This window comes from Aptenodytes forsteri, unplaced genomic scaffold (assembly GCF_000699145.1).
Source record: "Aptenodytes forsteri isolate BGI_AS27 unplaced genomic scaffold, ASM69914v1 Scaffold182, whole genome shotgun sequence".
Classification (NCBI taxonomy): Eukaryota; Metazoa; Chordata; class Aves; order Sphenisciformes; family Spheniscidae; genus Aptenodytes; species Aptenodytes forsteri.
This window is the reverse complement of record NW_008795932.1, coordinates 1665363-1678602: the sequence shown is the minus strand read 5'-3', so window position 1 is coordinate 1678602 and position 13240 is coordinate 1665363. Positions and strand designations below refer to the sequence as shown.

General features: G+C 35.6%; 1 protein-coding gene across 1 annotated transcript in view; it reads right to left on the bottom strand.

The window, feature by feature from the left end:
* Nucleotides 1-2957: 2957 nt before the first annotated feature.
* The window catches only part of AGO2 (argonaute 2, RISC catalytic component), a 32981-nt gene continuing 22698 nt past the window's right edge, over nucleotides 2958-13240 (bottom strand). Inside the window, exons 12-18 of the mRNA XM_009285080.2 lie at nucleotides 11457-11616; nucleotides 9037-9127; nucleotides 7656-7850; nucleotides 6349-6483; nucleotides 4817-4918; nucleotides 3756-3955; nucleotides 2958-3534 (exon numbers count right to left, since the gene is read on the bottom strand). Of these exons, the coding sequence (XP_009283355.1) occupies nucleotides 3438-3534; nucleotides 3756-3955; nucleotides 4817-4918; nucleotides 6349-6483; nucleotides 7656-7850; nucleotides 9037-9127; nucleotides 11457-11616 (980 nt within the window). The 3' untranslated portion in view covers nucleotides 2958-3437. The remainder of the gene's footprint in view (nucleotides 3535-3755; nucleotides 3956-4816; nucleotides 4919-6348; nucleotides 6484-7655; nucleotides 7851-9036; nucleotides 9128-11456; nucleotides 11617-13240) is intronic.

Genomic DNA, 13240 nt, shown 5'->3' with positions numbered 1-13240 from the left:
GGAGTCACGCAATTCCTTTGCCGGGGTTGAAAAAGAAAACTCCAACTGCCAGAGGGTAATGCACATTTGGTTATTGCTGACCTGAGCTGCATAGTGACTTAGTGGTTATAACTGTCAACCTCAACTGTGACTTCAACAGCAGGAATGTGTGTGAGATAGAGACATCTTGAGCTTTGTGTTTACCTGAGATATTGCTGTTCTTACAAGACACATGGGAGGTAAGGGGGAAAAAAAACCAAACCAAAACAGTAGGGTTTTAGGTGTTCGTGGTGGGTTTTTTTGACAGGAGACATTTTTGAATACGTAATTTATATTAAAAATATTCCCAGAAAGATAGCTGTTGGACTTACAGCACGCTGTACTTTTCAAAGTATATACTTAATAAATTTCTTTTTTTTTTTTTTTTTTTTTTTTTTTTTTTTTTTTTTTTTTTTTTTTTTTTTTTTTTTTTTTTTTTTTTTTTTTTTTTTTTTTTTTTTTTTTTTTTTTTTTTTTTTTTTTTTTTTTTTTTTTTTTTTTTTTTTTTTTTTTTTTTTTTTTTTTTTTTTTTTTTTTTTTTTTTTTTTTTTTTGAAAAATGCTTTAAATTATTCATTAATTCACCACTTGGGGGGGGAGGGGAGAGGAAAGGAGGGAGAAATCAAGCTGTAAAGAATTAGCAGTATTAGAGGCTTAGAAAGATCTGTAAAAGATAAAAATGTCCCTAGCCTGAAATGCATATAACCATCCCAAGTTCTTCATACTCAGGGAAGGAAAGCTACACAAAATTTCTCTTCATTCCAAGAGGATACACAGACAACAGCTACTCTCAGATTAAGCGTCTGCCTAATACTCCTTTTCTCACAAAACAGAGCTGCAATGACTATTCCAGCCCAAAGAATACATCCCAGCTAGGATGCAGTGAAGTCCCACAGTCTGCTTCAGAAGATTTGAGGTCAAGACAGCTGCTGCCCGCCTCGCCCCATCTGACCACTTGTATAAAGTCTTTTATTCCAGATCTGCGCAAAGAGGAAAGAGGAGGATGGATTTCACATCCACGAGGTCTCTGCATAACGAAGAGCAAATAAACTAAATGGCATCTTAAAATGGTTGATCTTTTTCCTATTTGTTAATAATAATTCATATAAAAAAATAATTCTCATATAAAACTCTGCCAAATTAAAATCTTCACTGAAATCTGAAACCTCTCAAGCAAACGCACGGAGAAGTGCAACACACCCACCGTGGAAAGGTTTTCCAGTTTAGCAGTACTTTAGGGGAGGTATGTACAACCTGGCTGAAACACAGAAAGACAGACAATACGACCTGGAATTTGCTTTCTGTTATACCAGCATAATCTAAAATCTGGATTTACATAACTATGACCAAGAAGAAAATCTGACCCAGCAGCCTAATTACCAAATTAGAATAATACAATTAATCTATTAATAGATTTTACATTGTTATTTCACCTGAACACCACTGACAACCTAGACACTACTACAAGGTGAAGATCTGAACTTGCACAAAGTTATGTACCTAAAACTCTTTATGCAGCAAAGGTTGGGCATTTTCTAGCTTATTCGACAGCAACTGGTTATAGTCTATCCGGTATATGGCACAGAGCTCTGTATTGGTTAAAGCTACTCGCCCGTCTCAGTGGCTAGAGGTAAATGTATTCAAAACAGTGACTGAGCATCTGCTAAGAGAAAATGGAAAAGATGAAGCAAAATGAATCAGTGGAAGAGAATTACATTTTAAAAACCTGCCTCTTAGCATGTTATTTCAGTTATCCTATGAAAAATAAACAAAATCAAGTCAGCATAAACACGTTTCCTAGGCTTTTTCCATTCTCTTCTAAACCTGCTTGTGGCATCATAATTAGTGCAATGGTTTACATATGTATTACGGTTTTTTTATGAACCCAGTGTGCAAACTAACGGAAGCGTTTGTCTAATAATTATCAGTTTTAATTAATGCTTCTTCTAAGAGAATGGCAAAACTCTCACATTTACTATTGACCTTATGCATAATGAAGAGAGTTTCACCTCCCTTCATAAGTAAACTTCAGTTTCTTAAGATTTATCTTTACTGCATAGATTCTCTGACTTTTGTCTAAACTACAAACAGTGAGCCACTCTCCTCTACTAGAGCTCCTGCTTCACCAATATTCAACATATAAATAAAATACAATTGTTTTGTGCTTGAATGAATGTAGAATGTTGGCCTCGTGTGCGTCTCTGAACTGCACAGGTAAAACCTGCTATGTTGTGTGCATGCTTAAAAAGCCTTTCTACAAATTACAAGCTATACAATATACACTGTATGTATCTCTGAACTCTCACATCAAAGTCAATTGCATATTTTTGCATTTGAAAAGTAACGTCCCCACGATAAGGTTTTAATTTCTAAATCCAAAGCATTCTTGATATGTCAACAGAAGTATAATGAGCACTCCTTAGTAAATAAAAATAAATAACATCATCTAGTCTATCACATTAATACTGTTAAACATATATAAAATTTACATTAACTCAAACAACAGTGAAAAAGGATTGTACTGTATTTATCACCACAGACCCGTATTCTTTAGAGACTTTGGAAAGTAAGTGTCACAGTCCTATATGAGAAATTCTAAAGTTAGCTGTCAGTATGATTTTAAAAAAAAAATTCTTTACAAATTTTTTTTTTTTTTTTAAATGGCACATTTTCTTTTGCCAATCTAACTGGACCTATTAAAAGCTCAGGTACAAGTTCATTCTTTTTTAAAATGTTTCTTTAGTCTATGAAAAACATTTTCAAATGCAGCACAATAAAAAACATTCAAGAACAAGCGTCAGAAAATACATCTGCCCTTAGACACAGAGAATAATCTTTATAAGACAGTTGAAAACCAGAATTTTGTCACTCTCTTCTTTTGAAAATAAAAATTTTGTAAATGCATCTAGAATAATCAAGGCTTCATAAATAGTCAAAAAATGCTTTGCTTTCCTTTGTATTAAAAGCTAATTCACAGCATTTTAGCCCATCAAACTTCAGTATGAATTAGATCTTTCCAAATTATTAAAAGCAATTCAATGAATAGCAAACTGAATGAGGAGTTCTGTGGGTTGAGTTGTTGTTTTGTTTTGTTGTGTTTCTTTTTTTCCCTAAGCCCTGAGATCACAGCTTTTGATTTAATTATAAAATAGGGGTCTGTTTTATACCAAGCAGAGATTTGGTATAGAGATTTTTGGCAAACCACATTTCCAACAATAGTGGGGTTGGTACAAGAATGCAGTTCATAATCAAGTCTGAAATTCTGGACGGAAGGCTTTCTTGCAAATGGGAAAAAAAAAATTAAGATGCATCACTCATTGCTGGCTGTCACTGTAGCTTGGGCAACTGTTGGTCTAAGTGCAGCTGGTCTCATGTGAATCCAACTCTGTATTGTACTGAGTCGCTAAACATTAAAACATGTCAAGCAAAGTACATAGTGCGCAACGTGTCCTGATGAACTTGAACTGCTTTAGCAAGTGCTTGATGATCTCTGCCATTACATTGCTTCTGAACAGAACTGTCAAAAGTTAATTACCCTTAAAACACCACTGAAGTTCTGAAACAGAAAAGAAGCACAGAAGCATACAGGAACATCTACTTTTTTCCGAAATATAATTCAGTGGTAAGACCAGATTTACCCCCAAACTGCTGACGATACTACTGACCCCAGAATTAACAAGCCCACTTTCTTCCTGCTTCCTTTCAAATTCTGTAATAATTCAAAACTATGCAACTCACCTATCGTGTTCTTTATCCACCAGATGATACCTGGCTCTGAAGGCAACCAGGTGCGCGTAATATGCTGGTGCAGGGATGGAAACAGAACGAGTACAGCGTACATACGTATGACACAGCTGGTAGGTAAGAATCTGCAGTTCATCTGAAGAGAAACGATTGTCATCCCAGAGGACATGGTAATGAGAAGGTCTGCTTGTTCCCTGAAGATAGATCACACAGGATGTCAGCATTTCAAAAACATTTCTTTAGATTTCCACCTCTGCAGGTGAACTGCAGTATAACTGGCTGCTTCCTCAAAGATCACATGTGAGCAATTCCATACACTTCAGCACATTTTTCCTTTAAAAAGGCAAACAACCTTCCTCCTTGCTCCCCATATAACTAATCCCTTTGCATTTTTTGATAGGATTGCGTATTTTCTAGAATTTCATCCCTGTTACTGAAATTAAATGATCTTCCCGAAATGCACTTTCATCTTGTGAAACTTAGATCTGACAAAAAGCCATCATATAAAGTAGCTTTAGGTAAAACATTAATAGCTAACAGTAGTCTTAACTTGTGTCCCTATTGAATACACTTTTTTAGACAATATCAGATGTTGACTTTCAGTACTGTTGTTGATTAAAAGTTTCTGACTGGGAAGAAGAAATCACAAGAAAATGTGAAACTACAACAGTGCTATCTAAATGTATTAGTTGTTTCCTAGGAACTGGATGCACATTTCAAGAGGATTTGATGCAAGAGGCAGCTCTGTAAAATAGTACAAATACCTCGCTACCATCCAAAGCAGCACACAGACAGGAGAGAAGCACAATAAACTAAATGCACAGGGTGTGCTGCATATCTATTTAGTTTCATTATTTCTTTCAGATTTTGACAATGACAGAAGAGCACTATGGATGGCACAGATGAAAAGCCGAAATACACAGATGGAAGTTGTACCACTTGTCTCCTGTGTAAAGAACAGAAGTTGTACCACTTGTCTCCTGAAAAAAAAACAAAAAAAACCCCCCCAGCCAGTGTTAGCTTTGAAAGTTACCATCCCACACAAAATGCTGTACCTGAATACCAGCATGACTACAGAGGTAAAAGTCAAACTCTGATGGATGGGTGATTTTTGTGTCCACTGTGGTACCAGCTGGAATGTTTCCGCTTTTTCCAACCTGTGTGAACAGAAAATGCAGATGTAGTAAGGCACACACAAAGTTTTTTCTTTTCAGCTGTACAGTAAGGAAAAAAACACAAGGAAAAAAAAAATCTGTAAAAAGCAAAAAGTCAAGAAAGAATGAGCAAAACTGAATTTTTTTTCTTCAACTGAAAACCTGGAGTGTCTCTACTACAGAGGGAAAAAAAAAAAAAGACGAGCTGCAAAATCTCCTGAGAAGCTACCTACAAAGATTAGCTTTTCCGATTAATGTAAAAAGAATTTCCTGCAACTGATTTGTCAAATTCTTTTCACCTTCCCATTCCAGGACAGGTTATTCCTCTGTAACTTCTTGTTTATAACTGGCAGAGGACAATCCATAGTTGTAAGACAGGCCTCTTCTTCCCTCAAAAACACTTTACATCAAAGCAGAACTTAAAAATACTCTTTACTTTAAAACAATTTAACTGTAATCATAGCATGTTATCAGTATAAAAATTACCTTCATGTCAGCATTAAAAGTTATTAATTATTGCCTTGAAGCCTAGTGGGCTTCAAATGTTCACACGGAGAAGCCTGACAGAAGGAAAAAGAACATGAAAAACCCTATCTGTGAACAGAGGTTTGCCATTAGTAACTCTCCATTTACAGCAATGACTCCATCCTAGACTTGAGGAGTCTCCTCTCCACCCAGAAAGGTGGAAGCAACTATTTCTACATATACTTCACACAGATGCAACAACAACTGTGAAACACTCATAAAACAATTTGAGATGTTCAGTACTACAAATAATGTGTTGTGACACTTGATATGTCCAAACCGAAATCCACGTGTTTAAGACATTAGACACGTAAGATACCTTAAAGGTAGCATTAATGGAAAAGAAAGTATTCTCGAAGTGTAGGTTTCACCTTACCTAACGATTTCAGTGTCTACTGTGCAGGTGTCTACATCCCAGCTGGCAACCCAAGAGTCACTCTATAGTCAATGGCAACCAAACCAGTGAACTCACTAGCGCTAGAATCAGATGAAATGTGCCTTAAAGTACATTGGAAATACTAAACAGATCTCCATTTACAGAGTGCCTGAGGTAACTGTTCCAGATGTAGACATCTACATTATAAACCCTACACTACTCAGATCAATCTCAACCCTTGAGGGTCTTGAGACAGGAAAAAAAAAACCCAAACTGAAAAGAAACCTGAAAACTTTGATGAACTTAAAAAAGGATGAACAGACTTGTTGAAAGGCACATCCTGCTGACATTTCATAAAAGCTTCTTGCCAGTTTATTATATGGGACAGAAAACGAAGGTTTTCCTTTCCAGGCAGAAAGATCTCACCCACTATATTATGCAGTTCTTCAAACAAGTCTCTTACTGCTTAAATAAGCAGTAATAGGTAACTTGGCTGCCTGCTAGATACTTGCCGGTCACAATTAGAACATACCCGTTCGTTTTTATCTGTACAGAAGAGTCTGGTGTGATGCCTTTTCTGCACAACTATAAATGTAATTCCAGGCTGGTAATCCTTTTCTAGTTTAATGCATGCTTCTCTGATAGCTAGTAATTCATGATGGAGAACCTGCATCATAAACATAAAGATGTATGATGAAAAATAACTATCTTACAGATTACTCTTACTTATCTACAGATTACTCTTATTTATCATGTTCCTTCTTGCATTGTCACTCCGAGTAATGAGATGTGAAAGCATGCAGGACCAAACCTTAAATTCTTCACTTAATGAGAACAAATTAGATCACCAGTTTCCCGAGCCAGGCGAGAGCTGGTTCCATATTTGTTCAGCTCCAAGCACGAGGCTTGGACTAATAAGCTGTATGTCAAAATCTCTTTAACTGCCAAATACAAATGAACATTTAATTAGGCTGTTGAATAGACAACGGCCTAATTATTATTTTTCAGACTAGTACAAGGGATAAAATCCAGAATTGCTCAACTGCATGCTCCTTCCCAGCTTTGTGAACTCTCATGCAGGACTACAGGCATCAATAAAAACTGAGAGAGGGGGAAGTGCAATAAAACAAAAAGCACTGATTTGGGTTAATTATAAATTAAAAATTCAGTGAAAACCAGTGATAAATGGGAACAAAAAATACCAAAAGTTCATACAAAGATTATTCTATTAATTCAAGTTTACTAAGTGACCTTTGCTCCCTTCCCCTTGGATTTTGAGAAGTTGACTGAATTCTGTATCTTTTAATTTACATATAAAAATACTGGAAAGTATGTAAATATCTTTAAAATATATAGAAAAATATTGCTTACAACTACCATATTTTAGGAAAACAAAATAAATGCAAGAAAGTATTTGTTGAATTTTATCAGGAATGAATTAAAAGTGACAGTGTGAAAATACAGCATTTATTAATCCTTTTGAAAAAAGCAGGAAAATTAACCACCACTTAGTTTTTCTTTACTGTCCAAGTTCTACGGGATACAGTTTGACTAATCTATCTTGAGGTCAGAGATGTTGAGGACAACTTGAGTGCTAAAACTACACTTTATCATTTATAATTTTGCAGAGGGAAGTATTTTAAAGGGGAAAAATATTTTTAAAAAAGCTCATGAAAAATATGAAAACACTTTCCCTGCTCTGCTTGGTTAGAATCCAACAAATTTATTGAGGGAAGATTTATTGAGGGTATACTTCTTTTCATAACTCCAGCTACATAAAACTACATTACTACCAGACAACTACATAATCAAAATCTCAAAAAAAACAACAAACAAAACCTGTTGAAACTGCCCCTCAGAAACGCCATCTCTGTAGAAGATTATACGAGTTGGTTTAAATCTGGTTGATTTGTAGAACTGAATAAGCAGCTCCCTGACCATGGCAGCCAAATCTTGAATGATTTCTTGGCGGTGCTGCTGGACCCGAACAGTGGCACAGTATCGATTAGGATGAGCATCCATGCTTCCTACAACCTGTTGAAAAAAATGCTTATATCAAACCAAACTTAAAAGCACTTTAATAAAGGTATTTCATGAAGATAACTGCACTATCTTTTTAAGAGTATCTTGTAAACTAAGGGGTTGACCGAGCAAAGATGTAGTCAAAATCATGATGTGCTTGGAGAGAGCTTTGAGGTTAGTCTACCTGTGGTAACATACCCTGCTGAAACAGAACACTCATTTTAAATCTAAAAGACTAATTTCCCATTTGCACCTACATACAGTTAAAAAAAACAAATACAATTTGAAACACTGATACCATGAAACCATTGATTTAGTTAGGACTGCAGCATAGGAATTTGAACTCCTGAAGACCAAGTGCTTTTCTGGGACACTGTGGATGAATCCATAAAACTGAAATGGTGAGGCACCACAGAAATACCCACACCAAACAGACACCACTCGCCAAGGGAAGGGATTTTTCTGTTTATGAAACATCAAAATTCATATATTGTAAAAGTGGCATGGGACTTAAAATACTAAAAATAAGAAGACAAACAAAAAAAATCCAAATTCCGTATGTCAAAAATCACGACTAAGCACATCTCCACGCAGTTTTCCCTGGACACGTGTGTGTAACTTTTTAAAACAGGTATTTGTTTATTTAGCACCACAGGCTAAGATACTGCATATACTGTCACCAAAGATCTTAATGATTAAATGAGCCAGAGCAGCCATTACAGGTGTTTGACATAAAGCAAGTCAAAGGCCTTTCCCTGTATTAAATAGTAGGAGTACATTTCCAAGATATTACTGCACATTTTGTGTTGTCAGGAAGCTTGAATCCCCAAAAACCACAACTGAGCCAGCCTAGTTCCCTATCAGTAATAGATAAATTCTTAACATTTTTAAACTGCTGAAAAAGCAGATTTAAACATGCACCAGCTTATTACAGGTTGCTGATAAATATCAGCTAATAGAAAAGCTCCTCTGTGCATTAGCAGCTCAGGCATTTTACAAGCTAATACACACATTTCAGTAATTAGTATCAGAGCAAGCTCTCCAAAGTTTCATTAGATTCCTGCAGAAAAATAATTTATAAGACTATAATCAGGCAATCAGAAGAAAGGGACCACAAAAGAACTGAAAGTAATAAAATGCATTAGAGCAGAGCAGCAGGAGAGAGCAGGGGTTAAAGATCATTACACAATTTACTCACTGCAGCAATGGAAGGCTTTTTTCCATCTCCAGCCGGTGGATGAGTTACATCTGCACCAAGGAATATGACAGGCTGTTGAAATACTGGTGGTCTGATAAAGAGAAAGCAAATTTGTAAAAGCAGCAAGGCTTATGCTTAATAAAGCACATTGTAACTCAAGTAAATAGCACTCTATACTCTTGCAGTGAATTAGTCAACAATTTGCACTTGATCAGAGTTGGTCACTTGTACTATGACAGTAATTAGAAGTCCTGATTAGGGTTCTCGTACTAAATACTTAGGCATATTTTTAAAGCGTAGCTAATTGTTACTTTTCATTAAAAAAAAGAGTTAAAAAATCCTTTTTTTTTTTTAACTTGGAGAATTGCAGCCTTTATTAATTAGACCATAGAAAAGGATAAAAGTTGATTCCTTAGCATCAAGTAGCATCTGAGAAAATTAAAGGACTGTGCACGTATACAGATGCTATGATTTTGTTTCTGAACAAAAAAATAGCATTGGTAAGGAAGTACAAAAATTGTGGATATCATATGTATTATTTTAAAAGTAGATTTTTAAAAAATTATGCTTCAAAGTTTTAAACAAACCTTTAAGTTAAGATATTAATCCACTGCATCAAGAGTGGAACACCAAAACACAACACTGGAAGTTTTAAGCTTCAACTCTATTCCTTAATAAAACAATTTTAAACAGGAAATCTTAGGCCACCAGAATTTTTTCGTGTGTATGTGGGTGTGGGGGGGAACAGTTATGTAGATAGATTCAGCTGTTTTCAGACCTTCTCTAAAAAGGAATTTGAAGGTAATTATAACAATGTAACTCACAATGCAATTATACAAATAAAAAGCTGTTCTATTCCCGTCCCCTCAGCCAACAGAAAATAATAATTAGAGAGTTCTGTTTTAAATACCCAAAACCTGCACTTTTCCAGAATGCCTAGGTGTTGTGTGTAGTTTTCCCCCCCCCCCCCCCTTTACTTACTTCCATTTTCATGAATGCATAGTTTATTGGTATAATGAGCAGAATTCCACTTTCTGGCCACATTGTTGTCAACACATGCCACTTAACAGAGACCTTATGTTTATGAATCCAGCATAAAACTACTTATACAGTGTGTGTGTTTCCGTTTTGTTTCCACAGCAGTATCTTTAACTCCTTTTTGAAAAACAAAACCAAACTCAAAAACCAACAAAAAAAACCCCACTGGGCCTTTTTCAAATGCATGCTCTGTAATATGATGATTTTTAGTTGCTTTAATAGAAGTCTCCAACAAGCACATTACCCAGGCTGAGTATATTTAGTTCAATAAACAGAATTTAACAAGATACACAAAATATATATCTCTTCTGATAATGTGTTCCTTTTTCCCCTAAGTACTTGTTGTTGGATTATTTTTCAGCAGCTGCCTTCTGACTAGCCTAAATACGTCGAAGTGAAAATTTGCTTATCTGTGCAAAACAGAATGTTGACTTTGAAACAGGCTCCCAAGAACGATGTAGCAGGTTTTTCCCTGAGCTCTCTCTACAACTTGAAATGCAATGATTGTAAAAACGCCACCTTTTTACTGAGGGAGAAACCTGGTTGTTCATTTTGATTAAAGTAACTTTATATATCTTTATACTAGCTTTCTCTATCCTGCACAGGTAGGCAAAACAAGCTGTACTTTGTTCATTCTTCCATTAGAATTTCTTGTCACTGATTTTTCAATAAAACTGATGAAAAGTTTCAATTTAAGAACATTTGTTTTAAGATGATACCCAAACCAAATTTAGTCTTTAACAGCAGGGTCCCTCCTTTTTTACAAATAAGAAGATACTTATTTCACTCCCACTCAACTACATGCAGGACTTCAGTGACATGTCAGATATGGAATTCAATAGTATCAAAGCAGCTTCACAGAATATAGTCACAGTATAAATAAAACTTACCAATGTAATACTAATAAGAAATCGCAAGGTAAACTGGACCTGGAAACCAATAAGGAGTTTTTCTGCTCCCGATTTTTGTTTTTTTTTTTTAAATCTATGTAAGTTAAGACATACAACAAAATGAAGAATCTTGGCCACAATTAAACTATAAAGGAAAAGGCACTACTATTCAAGATGGTCACTATTTGTTTCTGAAAACTCAAGGCAAATAAAATATTGTAAATTTTTCATTCAAATGAGAGTTGTATACTTCAATGGTCAGATTGCAATAACAATGTTTTTATTATAAATTTCAACTGGAACAAGTACTCCTCTCCAGTCTTCGTAACCTAACTTTTGCAGGACTATTTATTAGAAACCAAAAGATAGTTCATCTGAATAGTCACTTAAACTATAGTGTTATGACTACAGATAAAAGCACCCAGTTATCTTAATATGATGCATGTTCTCTTTACAATACAATACCCTCTTCCTCTTTGAAAGATGGCTTACCTTCCCTGTGGCAGTAAAATATTATTTACGCCTCCTAATTTGACATTTATTTTTAAGCAAAGGTTAGACAGAGTTTGCGGGGTTGTTCTTTGCACATTTTTCATCTGAACGCACTGTGTAGCCATTCCCAGCACAGTGTCACCAACACGCTTCACCTCCGCTGCAAAACGAAGAAAAAACAAAAAATATTTGCATATTGCAAATCAAACAATGTAGGAGACATTAATTCAGTGACAATTAACTACACCTAGAGTTTTAGCAAAGTGGTCATTAGGCTTAAAGAAACAAGAAACCTAATCCCCAAACCCAGCCTCCAATAAATCTCCTCCCAGTTCTGTACTGCTCCACCTGCTGACAGCGCAGTAACTGGGTCCTAAATATAACTAAGGGCACCAGTGGCTTATTTTAACTAAGAATTTTTTTTAAGTTACATTAATTGTAATTTTAGAATTATAGTGTTTTATCATCAGCATGGAAGAACCTCTGGCTACTGAAGTAGGCAATGCAGACAATATTAGGACGATGAGCATGTGTTTCATTATTAAACACTGGACTAGTAACGCAAACTTAGTAGTAACGTGCTGAGTAATATTCAGCCAACCAGTTTATCAGTTCAGCACTGCAAGTTTATCACTTGCATAAAAAGTGGCCAGTTTAGCAAAGGATGGCCCATAAAAACTCCAAAAGAAATTCAAGAACTGTACTATTCAAAAGGTTAAAACAAATCCTATTGTTAACAATAAAATTGAGACAAAAAGGTTTTAAGAGAGCCATAGTCTTCCACTCAGGAAAAGAAGAAATTTAGGCTCCAAGACAGGCTCAGAGAAGATGCAACCACCCTTTGGCAACAGGAGAGGGAAAGGGGCTTTTTGAGGAGCAGGGTGAGAAGAGGAGAAAAGACAAGACTGTGAGTATAGGAAGTGCAAGAGTATGGAAAAGCGCAGGGAGAAAATAGAGAGAGATGATTAGAGAGGGCAGAAAGAACTATAATTAAAGATAATGACAAGGAAAGGAGATGAGAGTGGTACCACATCCTCTCAGTGGTGAAGTAGAGGAAAGAGTCCCCTTTTAATGCCAAGCAGGGAAAGTGAAAATGTCATTTTGCACTGAATCTCTATTGAACAAATAAGAGATGAGCCACTTCCTTTGCAAGGCTGAATTCAAGGGAGAAAAAGGTACTATTTCATTAAGGTTCCTTTTTTAATGTTTTTTAGCTTATATGAAATGATCTTGGAAAAAGAAAGTTAGGAAATTATTTTCTGCTATATTAAATTGGTGAGGGATGGGATAAAACAAATCTACAGCTGCTTGGTAGATCTGAGCCATTAGAGAAGAGAGAGTCCATGAAGCTAAGGGAGAAAAATAGTGGATAGTGCTCCAATTAGGCAAGGTAAGTGAAAAAAGGAAGGCAGGATAGGAAAACAAGCAGTCTTGCCTATAGGAAGAGCTAGTTAAAACCAAAATGCATGGTTTATCTAAAACATATTAAAACTTATGTATACGTGCTATGTAAAATGCACTAATCGTCAATTTGTTTCCAAAAAACAGTTTAAGTTGCCGAGTTTTCACCTTCCGTGCATTTGTGTCCTTGCAACCCAAGAGTTAAAAATCTGAAAGAGTAGGAAAAATCAATTGGCAGAAATCTTCTCCTTCACTCAACTTTTTTTGCCAAAGGGTGATGGCATGAGTAAGCAAAGATGCTCTAAAAGATGTTCTAAAAGCTACACGGTTCTTGAGGTCATTACTTCTTCAATCACTTGGAATTTTTAGCATGCAAATTATAG